This window comes from Carassius gibelio, chromosome A4, assembly GCF_023724105.1.
Source record: "Carassius gibelio isolate Cgi1373 ecotype wild population from Czech Republic chromosome A4, carGib1.2-hapl.c, whole genome shotgun sequence".
NCBI classification, from domain to species: domain Eukaryota; kingdom Metazoa; phylum Chordata; class Actinopteri; order Cypriniformes; family Cyprinidae; genus Carassius; species Carassius gibelio.
The window spans coordinates 1,634,821-1,648,164 of record NC_068374.1 but is presented as its reverse complement, the minus strand read 5'-3'; the positions used below and the strand labels follow the sequence as shown (position 1 = coordinate 1,648,164).

Genomic DNA, 13,344 nt, shown 5'->3' with positions numbered 1-13,344 from the left:
TGAAGCCTCTACCTATCTAAGAGCGGCTGCACTTCAATGGAGACTTGCCCAGGAAACTCCATTTTGTGTTTAGTCTTGTTTCGCGTTCTCTTTTGTTTAAGGATGGCGAGAGACTGACTGTTTAGTTACCACAGAGTACATAGAAAGCATGGGTAAGTGAGCTGACCCGGAAGACTTTTGCTGTTTGATTTCTTCCTCGGGAAATAGGACGTTTCCTTGATTCTTGTGTTAGTGGTAACTTAAATTAGTTAGCTCACCAGTCCTTATTTAGGATTCGTTTGTTATACACTTTTGCTGTTTTCCTGTTTTTGTTATTAATTTTACCTGTGTTATAAAACTTAAACTTTTGCCCTGGCCGCTGTGGTGTTTGTTGCCTTTAGAATGGCTTTCTTATGTTGGTCCCTAAACATGGTCGTAACAATGTCATACATTGTGTTCATACAAAAATAGTGAAATGAACTGTGATTAATATATGATAATATAAAATACCATGCTATAATCATATATTTATACAGATGCTTCACCTGAGTTTAGGTTGTGAATCTCCACTGTTAAACTTCATTGACACACAGCTGGGCTCTACTTCTGATCTCTTCTGATGAACTGAGCTAAAACAGAGCAGAATAAAGATAATCCATTAACCCTCTGGAGTCTAAGGGTATTTTTGGGGCCTGGAGAAGTTTTGTCATGTCCTGATATTTGTGCTTTTTTCAGTTTCTTATATTTTAAATGGGTAAAGTCTAATATCACTGTAATCAGCACAAACTGGGCTATAATAATATGTGAAATGCATGCATGTACATGATTGTATTTTTGAGAAAAATGTTATGCGTGGTTAGTGAAAAACTAAAAATGTTAAGTCACTTGAATAAGGCCATAAAACACATACATAACATTGTTTCCCGGGATTGTTGAGAACTGGAGCTTGTAGCCTAGAATTTTTCTTTCTAAATTATGTGAAAATAATCTTGTTTACTCACTCACAGAAAACAATTATATTGATTTTAAATTTCTAAGACACTTTTTGTTGGTAAAAGTCATATGGGAGTAGATGTCAACTATCATGAATATCATTGTTATTTACACCTGAGAAGACAAAGGCCTGCATAATGAGCTGCATAATGAGCCTCTCATTCAGCTGAGCAACTGTAGGTGAGGAGTTATAAGAAAGAATGTGAGAACAAAATAAAAGTATATAATTTTGTTTGTAGTTTATTAAGAATATATTTAATTATCCCACAACATAATTTAATATCCACTTGGGGGAGCAGTTAAACCGTTTATTTTCAAAGCTCAATCAAATCAAAAAAATGTTTTGCCATCCTTACTCCAGTAACACAATTCTTCAGAAATCCTTTTAACAATCTTATTTTCTACCCAAAAAAACCCATTTGTTATCATGGTTATTATTTTTTATCATTAATGTTGAAAAGAGCTCAGAATATTTTTTAGGGGGAATAAATTGAAAGAACTGCATTGTTTTTACATTTGTTAGAGTTCTCTCTATTTGTTACATTTATATTATTTACATCAAGCTTTTGAATGGTATAGAAGGCTATTGTATATTGTTATTGAGACTTCATAATGTTTCACTTGATTATACATTTAGTCAGGAATTATAGTTTGGAAAAAGTATTTGGAAAAAGTCTAACAAGTAAAATGTTTAAACGTTATGTGAAAACTAGTACAAGTAAATAAATAAAAAGAGACTTACTCATGTTTATGATCTCTGCTGGATAAAGTGCTTCATTCTTTTTTCTGAGGAAATCCATTTCTTAAATCCTCAACCACATCACATCTTTTTGGGGTGAATTATGTGTTATTCATCTCATTGCGAAGCAAACAGTAAAATAAAATAAAAACTCGAAGAACAGTCTCGCTGCTCTTTCTTCTGTGTGGGTGTATTCAAGCCGCGCGCTTCAGTTTGAATCTGAATAGCGCGTTCAGTGCGGGGGCGTGGTCATGAAGGGAGACATGAAAAACAGATATCGCGTTGTTTTCATATGGATTACTTTATCACAGAATATCTGTTTTTGGCAGCACTTGTTTAGTTTAAAAGTAGACATTTCACGCTTTCTATAGATATCTCTCTCATGTCTCTTCGTTGAGTATTCACTGAGTTACACTTCATTTTAATGACGTGTTTGTAAATGAAGATCAGCGGAGACAGGCTGCAAACAGCACACCTTGTTTCTTATCTTTATTTTATAAGTGCACAAAGGTTTTTTGTTATTATGTCTGTATCCAAAAAAACTTGACTGAATTGTGATGATATGTGATAATATAAAATACCATGCTATAATCATATATTTATACAGATGCTTCACCTCAGTTTAGGTTGTGAATCTCCACTGTTAAACTTCATTGGCTCAATCATAGATGCGTCACTCTTCATAGACACACAGCTGGACACTGGTTCTGATCTCTTCTGATAAACTGAACTAAAACAGAGCAGATTAAAGATAATCCATTAAATTACTGCATATAACAAAACTATTAGTTTTATGATAATTATTTGATTTTATAATTAGTTCATACACTGTGTTCATACAAAAATAGTGAAATGAACTGTGATAATATATGATGATATAAAATACCATGCTATAATCATATATTTATACAGATGCTTCACCTGAGTTCAGGTTGTGAATCTCCACTGTTAAACTTCATTGGCTCAATCATAGATGCGTCACTCTTCATAGACACACAGCTGGACACTGGTTCTGATCTCTTCTGATAAACTGAACTAAAAATGAGCAGATTAAAGATAATCCATTAAATTGCTGGATATTAAAAAATATACATATACTTAACCCTCTATGGTACGGTGTTGCCTCCAGGCAACGAAGTCTATTTTAGCTCTTTTCATATAAAAACTTAATAAAATGTTAATGGTCAGTGCTCTCTAAGGGGAGGGGAACTCGTATTTAACCACTGAAAATGCAAAAGAATAGTCACATGACCCACATGGGTCCATTTTGTTCCCTCTTTCAGCACACGTGCACGTCACATGGCTCCATATTTTCTCCAAAGAAAAAGGCATTTTTCACTAAATTCTGTCCAGATAATCAGCTACAAAAAATCTGAATCACCTTCATTTGTAAGTAAAGAAGTATTTTCAAAAACTTTACATTATATATCATCAAATATATCAAAGGAAATTACATAAAACTGCATGTTGCCTTGAGGCAACATTGTACCATAATGGAATCACATAAGGCCATACCAGGCATACTAGGTTTGAATACAAGTATATTGGAGAACCAGCTTATGACAAGCTGTATAAGGTGCACCCACTGCTGACATCCCTCTTGGAGAAGTTCCAAGGGATCCCAATTGATGAAAATCTTTGTGTGGATGAACAAATTGTCCCATTCATGGGGAAACACGCCATGAAACAGTAACCAAAACCCTGGGGATATAAAGTCTTTGTTCTTGCTGATAGCAGTGGCATGGTCTACAACTTTGAGGTGTACACTGGGTGTATCTCTCCTTGCAATATGCAGCCTGACATAGGCGCTAGTGGTAACATAGGACAGGAAAAGGAAAGGAAGGGGGGCTTTTTAGGAAAAGGAGACCATTTATAGTGGGGTTACTCTTAGGGAGTACTCTTAGTGGCCCCTCCTGGAGAGACAGCAGAGACCGTGGCATCCCCCCAAAGGATGTGAGCAGCCTTGCAAAATTCAAAGCTGAAGTTGCAGGATGTCTCTGTATGGAGAAGAAGACCTTGAAGAGAAGAGGGAGACCATCACAGCACACTGAGGAAGAACCGCCTGAAAAGCATCCAAAAACCCCTGTAGAACCACGACCATCAACGCTGGTTCGCATTGTTCAGACTGGTCATTGGCCTGTTTGGGTTGAAAGAAAGGGGAGATGCAAATACCCAGGTTGTTCAGGCATTGTAAAAGTGCAATGCTCAAAATGTGTTGAGAGGAATTGTTTCCTCAGCTTTCACAAGCAGTGAGGTGCCATTAGTGAGGAAGGAGATTTTGTGTGTATGTGCTTGTGTACATGTAGGTCCTTGTGTGTGTACATGTGCATGCTTGTTAGGATAAGGCTCATATTAGGATAATGTTGTGGTGATTGTTAATGTTTTAACTTGAAACAACACCCATTGTAATGTTTTGATATCATAATTTGATGATATGATGGTTTTGTGTCCCAGATGGTACAATGTTGCCTGAGGATAATAGCTGGATTATAAATGTTACTTTTTATTAAATATGAAATCTGTAATTCATTAAAAACTTGATAAATCTGTTTGTTCAAGTGTTTAGTTTAAGAAAATTATGATTTCAGTAAATATATATATTTCTTCATGAGAATGTCAATTGTTTCAATTTGTCCATTGTGGTACAATGTTGCCTTGAGGCAACAAACTTTTAATTAATAAATTAATTTAAAAATAATTATGATGTTTATTGATACTGTTATAGTGTCCAATTTTAAGCAGGAAAAACATAACAAATATTTTTTTTTCCTCACTGATATCATATTGCGTACCATAGAGGGTTAATTAGCTGTTTTGGAAGCCCTTGTCAGAAGATAAAGAACAGATAAGGACATTAGTTAGTAAGCGTTTTACCTTGTTTTCTCATTACACTACTTTCTTAAATTTTTGTATAGCTTGTTATTAAGTACTTATTTAGGTCACTTGTAGTCACTATGTGCTTTCAGACCTCTACTAGCACTACTAACATTTGGAGAGCACGCTATGTATGTCGAAGGAAGGCCTAACCGACAAATGTACGGCCTGTCCCTTTGACCTCTACTATTACAGTCTCTATTTCAGTTGGTCGATGGAACTGCCAGTCTGCTGTTAACAAAGCAGATTTAGTTTTTTCTATTGCCACTCCTGCCGGACTTAACCTCATGGAACTAACTGAGACTTGGATCAAACCTGAAGACACTGCCACTTCCACAGCCCTCTCCACTAAGTTCACTTGTTCCCAAACACCTCTTACGACTGTGAGAGTTAGTCTGTTGGAGACTAAAAAAATGAGGTAAAAAATTAGGTACTGATCTCCTTATATCAAAAAAATGGAAATTTGATCTTCAACCATCACCTACAGGTAACGGTTCATTTGAATCACATGCAATTACTGTAACCCATCCTGTTAAAATCCAGTTTGTGGTCATTTATCGTCCCCATGGTCAACTGGGAAACGTCTTGGAGGAGTTGGATGTGCTGCTATCAAAATTTCCTGAAGATGATACTCCTCTGGTATTGCTTGGTGACTTCAACATCCACCTAGATAAACCCTAAGCTGCTGACTACAAAACTCTGCTCGCCTCTTGATCTCAAGTGAGTGTCTACTACAGGGACTCACAAATCAGGCAACCAACTGGACCTCATCTACACATGCTGTTGCTCCATAGACAACTCTTCAGTTGCTCCACTGCAAACCTGAGACCACTTCCTCATTATTGCTAACCTAACACTTACTCCTGAAGCGGCACACACTCCAACGCAGGTCACCTTTCGATGGAACCTATGCTCACCCTCTCCATCTCGCCTATCTTCTTTGGTTTCATCCTCACTTCCTTCACTCTCTCATTTTCATCTCTGGACATGAACGGTGCTACGGACACTCTTTGATCCACTCTAACCTCTTGCTTGGACAACTTTTGCCCACTGTTGTGTAGACCAGCATGCACCACCCCATCTGCCCCCTCGCTGTCCGATGTTCTCCATGAACATGGCTCTAAACTCAGGGCTGCAGAGAGAAAATGGCACCTCAATGTGTATCAGTTTCTCCTCTTTTTCTTCTCTGCAAATGTCTTCAGTGCAAAAACATCATACAACCACAATTAATTTATCAACTGTTGTGATGCTTGGACATTCTTCAAAGCTTTCTCTTCTCTTTTTAATCCTCCTCCACCACCTCCTCCATCGACTCAGCTGGCAACTTTGCAGTTTTCTACACAAATAAGACAAAAACCATCAGTGACCAGTTCTACACACTACAGACGGAGGATAACTTTACAATGACTAATGCACACCCTCTCTCCTCCCTCTCTCCACTCTCAGAGATGGAAGTTTCTAAACTTATCCTGTCCAGTCATCCTTCTACTTGTCCACTTGATTCGATCCCCACTCATCTCCTTCAAGCGATTTCTTGTTCAGTCATACCTTCACTTACTCACATTATCAACTTCTCTCTTCACTCTGGAACATTTCTCTCAGCATTTAAGCAGGCTCAGTTAAGCCCACTGCTTAAGAAACCATCTCTAAATCCAGCACTCCTAGAAAACTACAGACAAATATCCCTTCTTAAATTCATTGCAAAGACGCTTGAGTGAGTTGTGTTCAACCAGTTCTCTATGTTCCTTGTACAGAACAACCTCCTGGACAGCAACCAATCTGGCTTCAAAAGTGGCCACTCAACTGAGACTGCCCTGCTCTCGGTTACTGAAGCCCTGCGACTGGCAAGAGCAGCTTCAAAATCCCCAGTACTCATCTCACTGGACCTGTCTGCTGCTTTAGACATCGTTAATCACCAGATTCTCCTGTCCACACTCAGAAAGAATGGAATCTCTGGAACCACACTCCTGTGGTTTTACTAACTTTCTGATAGATCCTACGGGGTGTCTTGGAGGGGTGAAGTGTCTAAGTCACAACAACTTGCTACTGGGGTTCCTCAAGGCTCCATACTGGGACCACTTCTCTTCTCCATCTACATGACTTCATTAGGATCTGTCATTCAGAAGAATGGCTTTTCTTATCACTGCTACGCTGAGGACATTCAACTCTACTTCTCATTCCAACCAAATGACCCGAAGGTAATTGCTTGCATTTCAGCCTGTCTGAGTGACATTTTTAGCTGGATGAATGACCACCACCTTCAGCTCAACCTTACTAAGACAGAACTGCTGGTGGTTCCAGCTAACCCTTTGTTTCATCACAACTTCTCTATACAGCTGGGTTCGTCCACCATAACTCCTTCCAGGACAGACAGAATTCTAGGACTTGTGATGGATCATCAGTTAAGCTTCACTGACCACATTGCTACAACGACCCGGTCCTGCAGATTTGCCTTATACAACATTAGGAAGATTAGACCCTTCCAGACCCTTTAAGACCCTGTCAGAACAAGCCACCCAACTTAAGCCTCTGCAACTGATCCAGAATGCAGCAGCGAGGGTTGTCTTATATGAGCCAAAAGAAGCTCACGTTACTACTCTCCTCATCATGGTTACAGTTGCTACCAGTAGACGCTTGAATCAAATTCAAGGTACTGATGCTTGCCTACACGACGACCACTAACATGGCACCAACATACATAAACTCACTAGTTTATGTGCCCTCCAGAAGTTTGCGCTCTGCAAGTGAACGACGCCTTAGGGTGCCATCCCAAAGATGTTCAAAATCACTCTCACAGACCATTTCCTGGACTCTGCCCAGCTGGTGGAATGACCTCCCAAACTCAATTTGAACAACTGAGTGTTTAATAATTTTCAAAAAACATCTAAATTCTGTGAATAGAATCTATTTCACCAGCACTTAACCAACTAATACTAGTACTTACATTTTCTTATCATATTCTTAAATAAAAAAACTCAGGCTAGGTGTTCTGTACTAGACTAACTGAGACTTGTCATGGCAGTTGTATACTGTTGTTGTTCTCTTATTGGTCTGATTGCTTCTATTGTTCTCCTTTGTAAGTCACTTTGGATAAAAGCATCTGCCAAATGATTAAATGTAAATATATTCGTCTATCATTATTACTTATTTTAAATTCACTTTAAATAAGAATTTAGAATCAAGTCATACACTGTGTTCATACAAAAATAGTGAAATTAACTGTGATAATATATGCTAATATAAAATACCATGCTATAACCATATATTTATACAGATGCTTCACCTGAGTTTAGGTTGTGAATCTCCACTGTTAAACTTCATTGGCTCAATCATAGATGCGTCACTCTTCATAGACACACAGCTGGACACTGGTTCTGATCTCTTCTGATAAACTGAACTAAAAATGAGCAGATTAAAGATAATCCATTAAATTGCTGGATATTAAAAAATATACATATACTTAACCCTCTATGGTACGGTGTTGCCTCCAGGCAACGAAGTCTATTTTAGCTCTTTTCATATAAAAACTTAATAAAATGTTAATGGTCAGTGCTCTCTAAGGGGAGGGGAACTCGTATTTAACCACTGAAAATGCAAAAGAATAGTCACATGACCCACATGGGTCCATTTTGTTCCCTCTTTCAGCACACGTGCACGTCACATGGCTCCATATTTTCTCCAAAGAAAAAGGCATTTTTCACTAAATTCTGTCCAGATAATCAGCTACAAAAAATCTGAATCACCTTCATTTGTAAGTAAAGAAGTATTTTCAAAAACTTTACATTATATATCATCAAATATATCAAAGGAAATTACATAAAACTGCATGTTGCCTTGAGGCAACATTGTACCATAATGGAATCACATAAGGCCATACCAGGCATACTAGGTTTGAATACAAGTATATTGGAGAACCAGCTTATGACAAGCTGTATAAGGTGCACCCACTGCTGACATCCCTCTTGGAGAAGTTCCAAGGGATCCCAATTGATGAAAATCTTTGTGTGGATGAACAAATTGTCCCATTCATGGGGAAACACGCCATGAAACAGTAACCAAAACCCTGGGGATATAAAGTCTTTGTTCTTGCTGATAGCAGTGGCATGGTCTACAACTTTGAGGTGTACACTGGGTGTATCTCTCCTTGCAATATGCAGCCTGACATAGGCGCTAGTGGTAACATAGGACAGGAAAAGGAAAGGAAGGGGGGCTTTTTAGGAAAAGGAGACCATTTATAGTGGGGTTACTCTTAGGGAGTACTCTTAGTGGCCCCTCCTGGAGAGACAGCAGAGACCGTGGCATCCCCCCAAAGGATGTGAGCAGCCTTGCAAAATTCAAAGCTGAAGTTGCAGAATGTCTCTGTATGGAGAAGAAGACCTTGAAGAGAAGAGGGAGACCATCACAGCACACTGAGGAAGAACCGCCTGAAAAGCATCCAAAAACCCCTGTAGAACCACGACCATCAACGCTGGTTCGCATTGTTCAGACTGGTCATTGGCCTGTTTGGGTTGAAAGAAAGGGGAGATGCAAATACCCAGGTTGTTCAGGCATTGTAAAAGTGCAGTGCTCAAAATGTGTTGAGAGGAATTGTTTCCTCAGCTTTCACAAGCAGTGAGGTGCCATTAGTGAGGAAGGAGATTTTGTGTGTATGTGCTTGTGTACATGTAGGTCCTTGTGTGTGTACATGTGCATGCTTGTTAGGATAAGGCTCATATTAGGATAATGTTGTGGTGATTGTTAATGTTTTAACTTGAAACAACACCCATTGTAATGTTTTGATATCATAATTTGATGATATGATGGTTTTGTGTCCCAGATGGTACAATGTTGCCTGAGGATAATAGCTGGATTATAAATGTTACTTTTTATTAAATATGAAATCTGTAATTCATTAAAAACTTGATAAATCTGTTTGTTCAAGTGTTTAGTTTAAGAAAATTATGATTTCAGTAAATATATATATTTCTTCATGAGAATGTCAATTGTTTCAATTTGTCCATTGTGGTACAATGTTGCCTTGAGGCAACAAACTTTTAATTAATAAATTAATTTAAAAATAATTATTATGTTTATTGATACTGTTATAGTGTCCAATTTTAAGCAGGAAAAACATAACAAATATTTTTTTCCTCACTGATATCATATTGCGTACCATAGAGGGTTAATTAGCTGTTTTGGAAGCCCTTGTCAGAAGATAAAGAACAGATAAGGACATTAGTTAGTAAGCGTTTTACCTTGTTTTCTCATTACACTACTTTCTTACATTTTTGTATAGCTTGTTATTAAGTACTTATTTAGGTCACTTGTAGTCACTATGTGCTTTCAGACCTTTACTAGCACTACTAACACTCTGAGAGCACGCTATGTATGTCGAAGGAAGGCCTAACCGACAAATGTACGGCCTGTCCCTTTGACCTCTACTATTACAGTCTCTATTTCAGTTGGTCGATGGAACTGCCAGTCTGCTGTTAACAAAGCAGATTTAGTTTTTTCTATTGCCACTCCTGCCGGACTTAACCTCATGGAACTAACTGAGACTTGGATCAAACCTGAAGACACTGCCACTTCCACAGCCCTCTCCACTAAGTTCACTTGTTCCCAAACACCTCTTACGACTGTGAGAGTTAGTCTGTTGGAGACTAAAAAAATGAGGTAAAAAATTAGGTACTGATCTCCTTATATCAAAAAAATGGAAATTTGATCTTCAACCATCACCTACAGGTAAAGGTTCATTTGAATCACATGCAATTACTGTAACCCATCCTGTTAAAATCCAGTTTGTGGTCATTTATCGTCCCCATGGTCAACTGGGAAACGTCTTGGAGGAGTTGGATGTGCTGCTATCAAAATTTCCTGAAGATGATACTCCTCTGGTATTGCTTGGTGACTTCAACATCCACCTAGATAAACCCTAAGCTGCTGACTACAAAACTCTGCTCGCCTCTTGATCTCAAGTGAGTGTCTACTACAGGGACTCACAAATCAGGCAACCAACTGGACCTCATCTACACATGCTGTTGCTCCATAGACAACTCTTCAGTTGCTCCACTGCAAACCTGAGACCACTTCCTCATTACTGCTAACCTAACACTTACTCCTGAAGCGGCACACACTCCAACGCAGGTCACCTTTCGATGGAACCTATGCTCACCCTCTCCATCTCGCCTATCTTCTTTGGTTTCATCCTCACTTCCTTCACTCTCTCATTTTTCATCTCTGGACATGGAGCAGTGCTACAGACACTCTTTGATCCACTCTAAACTCTTGCTTGGACAACTTTTGCCCACTGTTGTGTAGACCAGCATGCACCACCCCATCTGCCCCCTCGCTGTCCGATGTTCTCCATGAACATGGCTCTAAACTCAGGGCTGCAGAGAGAAAATGGCACCTCAATGTGTATCAGTCTCTCCTCTTTTTCTTCTCTGCAAATGTCTTCAGTGCAAAAACATCATACAACCACAATTAATTTATCAACTGTTGTGATGATTGGACACTCTTCAAAGCTTTCTCTTCTCTTTTTAATCCTCCTCCACCACCTCCTCCATCGACTCAGCTGGCAACTTTGCAGTTTTCTACACAAATAAGACAAAAACCATCAGTGACCAGTTCTACACACTACAGACGGAGGATAACTTTACAACGACTAATGCACACCCTCTCTCCTCCCTCTCTCCACTCTCAGAGATGGAAGTTTCTAAACTTATCCTGTCCAGTCATCCTTCTACTTGTCCACTTGATTCGATCCCCACTCATCTCCTTCAAGCGATTTCTTGTTCAGTCATACCTTCACTTACTCACATTATCAACTTCTCTCTTCACTCTGGAACATTTCTCTCAGCATTTAAGCAGGCTCAGTTAAGCCCACTGCTTAAGAAACCATCTCTAAATCCAGCACTTCTAGAAAACTACAGACAAATATCCCTTCTTAAATTCATTGCAAAGACGCTTGAGTGAGTTGTGTTCAACCAGTTCTCTATGTTCCTTGTACAGAACAACCTCCTGGACAGCAACCAATCTGGCTTCAAAAGTGGCCACTCAACTGAGACTGCCCTGCTCTCGGTTACTGAAGCCCTGCGACTGGCAAGAGCAGCTTCAAAATCCCCAGTACTCATCTCACTGGACCTGTCTGCTGCTTTAGACATCGTTAATCACCAGATTCTCCTGTCCACCCTCAGAAAGAATGGAATTTCTGGAACCACACTCCTGTGGTTTACGTCCTAACTTTCTGATAGATCCTACAGGGTGTCTTGGAGGGGTGAAGTGTCTAAGTCACAACAACTTGCTACTGGGGTTCCTCAAGGCTCCATACTGGGACCACTTCTCTTCTTTATCTACATGACTTCATTAGGATCTGTCATTCAGAAGAATGGCTTTTCTTATCACTGCTACGCTGAGGACATTCAACTCTACTTCTCATTCCAACCAAATGACCCGAAGGTAATTGCTTGCATTTCAGCCTGTCTGAGTGACATTTTTAGCTGGATGAATGACCACCACCTTCAGCTCAACCTTACTAAGACAGAACTGCTGGTGGTTCCAGCTAACCCTTTGTTTCATCACAACTTCTCTATACAGCTGGGTTCGTCCACCATAACTCCTTCCAGGACAGACAGAATTCTAGGACTTGTGATGGATCATCAGTTAAGCTTCACTGACCACATTGCTACAACGACCCGGTCCTGCAGATTTGCCTTATACAACATTAGGAAGATTAGACCCTTCCAGACCCTTTTAGACCCTGTCAGAACAAGCCACCCAACTTAAGCCTCTGCAACTGATCCAGAATGCAGCAGCGAGGGTTGTCTTATATGAGCCAAAAGAAGCTCACGTTACTACTCTCCTCATCATGGTTACAGTTGCTACCAGTAGACGCTTGAATCAAATTCAAGGTACTGATGCTTGCCTACACGACGACCACTAACATGGCACCAACATACATAAACTCACTAGTTTATGTGCCCTCCAGAAGTTTGCGCTCTGCAAGTGAACGACGCCTTAGGGTGCCATCCCAAAGATGTTCAAAATCACTCTCACAGACCATTTCCTGGACTCTGCCCAGCTGGTGGAATGACCTCCCGAACTCAATTTGAACAACTGAGTGTTTAATAATTTTCAAAAAACATCTAAATTCTGTGAATAGAATCTATTTCACCAGCACTTAACCAACTAATACTAGTACTTACATTTTCTTATCATATTCTTAAATAAAAAAACTCAGGCTAGGTGTTCTGTACTAGACTAACTGAGACTTGTCATGGCAGTTGTATACTGTTGTTGTTCTCTTATTGGTCTGATTGCTTCTATTGTTCTCCTTTGTAAGTCACTTTGGATAAAAGCATCTGCCAAATGATTAAATGTAAATATATTCGTCTATCATTATTAATTATTTTAAATTCACTTTAAATAAGAATTTAGAATCAAGTCATACACTGTGTTCATACAAAAATAGTGAACTTAACTGTGATAATATATGCTAATATAAAATACCATGCTATAACCATATATTTATACAGATGCTTCACCTGAGTTTAGGTTGTGAATCTCCACTGTTAAACTTCATTGGCTCAATCATAGACGCGTCACTCTTCATAGACACACAGCTGGACTCTACTTCTGATCTCTTCTGACAAACTGAGCTAAAACAGAGCAGATTAAAGATAATCCATTAAATTGCTGCATATAACAAAACTATTAGTTTTATGATAATTATTTGATTTTATAATGTGTTCATACAAAAATAGTGAAATGAACTGTGATAA

At 39.0% G+C, this 13,344-nt stretch overlaps 1 protein-coding gene across 32 annotated transcripts in view; it reads right to left on the bottom strand.

The window, feature by feature from the left end:
• LOC127966783 (NACHT, LRR and PYD domains-containing protein 12-like) overlaps nucleotides 1-13,344 on the bottom strand; it is a 110,680-nt gene that overhangs the window by 80,312 nt on the left and 17,024 nt on the right. For 10 of the 32 annotated variants that reach the window (XM_052568030.1, XM_052568093.1, XM_052568179.1 and 7 more), the window contains 5 exons: nucleotides 13,108-13,221; nucleotides 7,869-7,982; nucleotides 2,633-2,746; nucleotides 2,328-2,441; nucleotides 525-608 (listed from right to left, as the gene is read on the bottom strand). The exons of 1 other annotated variant lie outside the window; for it this stretch is intronic. In XM_052568030.1, the coding sequence (XP_052423990.1) occupies nucleotides 525-608; nucleotides 2,328-2,441; nucleotides 2,633-2,746; nucleotides 7,869-7,982; nucleotides 13,108-13,221 (540 nt within the window). The remainder of the gene's footprint in view (nucleotides 1-524; nucleotides 609-2,327; nucleotides 2,442-2,632; nucleotides 2,747-7,868; nucleotides 7,983-13,107; nucleotides 13,222-13,344) is intronic. 21 more of the 32 variants (XM_052568109.1, XM_052568170.1, XM_052568214.1 and 18 more) reach the window with 14 other exon arrangements.